This window comes from Anopheles bellator, unplaced genomic scaffold (genome assembly GCF_943735745.2).
Source record: "Anopheles bellator unplaced genomic scaffold, idAnoBellAS_SP24_06.2 scaffold02639_ctg1, whole genome shotgun sequence".
Classification (NCBI taxonomy): Eukaryota; Metazoa; Arthropoda; class Insecta; order Diptera; family Culicidae; genus Anopheles; species Anopheles bellator.
Window position 1 is genome coordinate 1 of NW_026686761.1, and position 1,244 is coordinate 1,244.

Below are 1,244 nucleotides of genomic sequence, written 5' to 3' on the forward strand. Positions count from 1 at the left end.
GACTTCAGTAAAGTACGAATTCGCAAGTTCAACCGAACTACGTCCGTATTGGATGGAGAATTGGAACTGTTTCATGATCTGGACGACAATTTTACAGTGAGTTTGATTAAAAATGATCGTTGCGTTAATTTTCCATTAAGCTGAGCGTAATACTCTTCCTGTTTTTCTGCAGTTTACGCTGGGACTGTCGTACAGTGTACTAGGAAACAATCAGTTCATCAGTTCACCATTCCGAATTCCAATGCAAAAATTCTGCAGGTTTTCCAACACAACCTACAGAGACTATCGGGAGTTCTATCGGAACACCATTAATTTTCCCGATGCTGGAACGTGTCCGTGGCCGGCACAGATGTACTACATCAAGAATAAAGTCTTGGACGCCAATTTAATCAATAAGTACTTTCGGCCAGGCCTATGGAAGCTGGATATGTTGTTCTACAAAGTCAAAGAAAACTTTGCCATGTTCGCCGCGGAGTTATTTTTCAAGGTTGTACGAGGCGACCTGTCATAATATATAAATGAGTCGGAAGTAGAATAAAGTACTCCCACGGTAGGAAAAAACATTAAGTCCATTTATTAATTTTTTTAATCATTTCTAATTATATTCCATTTATTAAGTTAAGTCTGTTTATAGTCAACAACTCCTCGGAGACAGTTGGCAGAAATATAATGAACGGTCTCGTTACGCTTCCGTTGGAGACCGTGTGTACAACACACTCAATGTGAGTAAAGCAAACGAAAGAAATATTGTAAACAACCCAGCGTCTATCGAACGTAACACGTACGGAGTGTGTTCAACAATTTTCGCAACTTTAGAATTTTCGCGGGCTACGTATATCCGATCTTCGTACATCCGATTTTTTTGTGGCGTTAGGTTGCTACACATGTCAGTGACTAATGGTGAAAAGTTCAGTCATTTTGAGTAATCAGTCAATTTTTGACAGCTGTTTTGCTTAGACAAGATTGGGCTAACAAAGAATCTTTATCAAATTTTGCGTGGAAAACAAAATTAAGAGCTCGGACGCAATCGAAATGTTGACTGTGGCCTATGGCGAAGCTATTAACATCAAAAGCAGTGCTAATGGGTGGTTCAAAAATTTTCAGAGGGCCGAGAAGATACGAACGTCGAAAACCCAAATTTGGTCGAATGTGAACTGTTTTGCTCCGTTTTCTTCGATTGCAGGGTCGTGGTGCATTATGAGTTGATGCTAAAGGATAGAACAGCCAATAAAGAATATTTCCTA

The 1,244-nt window shown here is 39.5% G+C and overlaps 1 protein-coding gene across 1 annotated transcript; it reads left to right on the forward strand.

The window, feature by feature from the left end:
* Positions 1-18: 18 nt before the first annotated feature.
* Positions 19-511, forward strand: LOC131214820 (uncharacterized; the record flags this gene model as incomplete). The annotated part of the gene is made up of 2 exons (XM_058209153.1): positions 19-96; positions 173-511. Coding segments are annotated over 2 exons (417 nt in total), but the record flags the coding sequence as incomplete, so codon positions are not given.
* Positions 512-1,244: the final 733 nt, after the last annotated feature.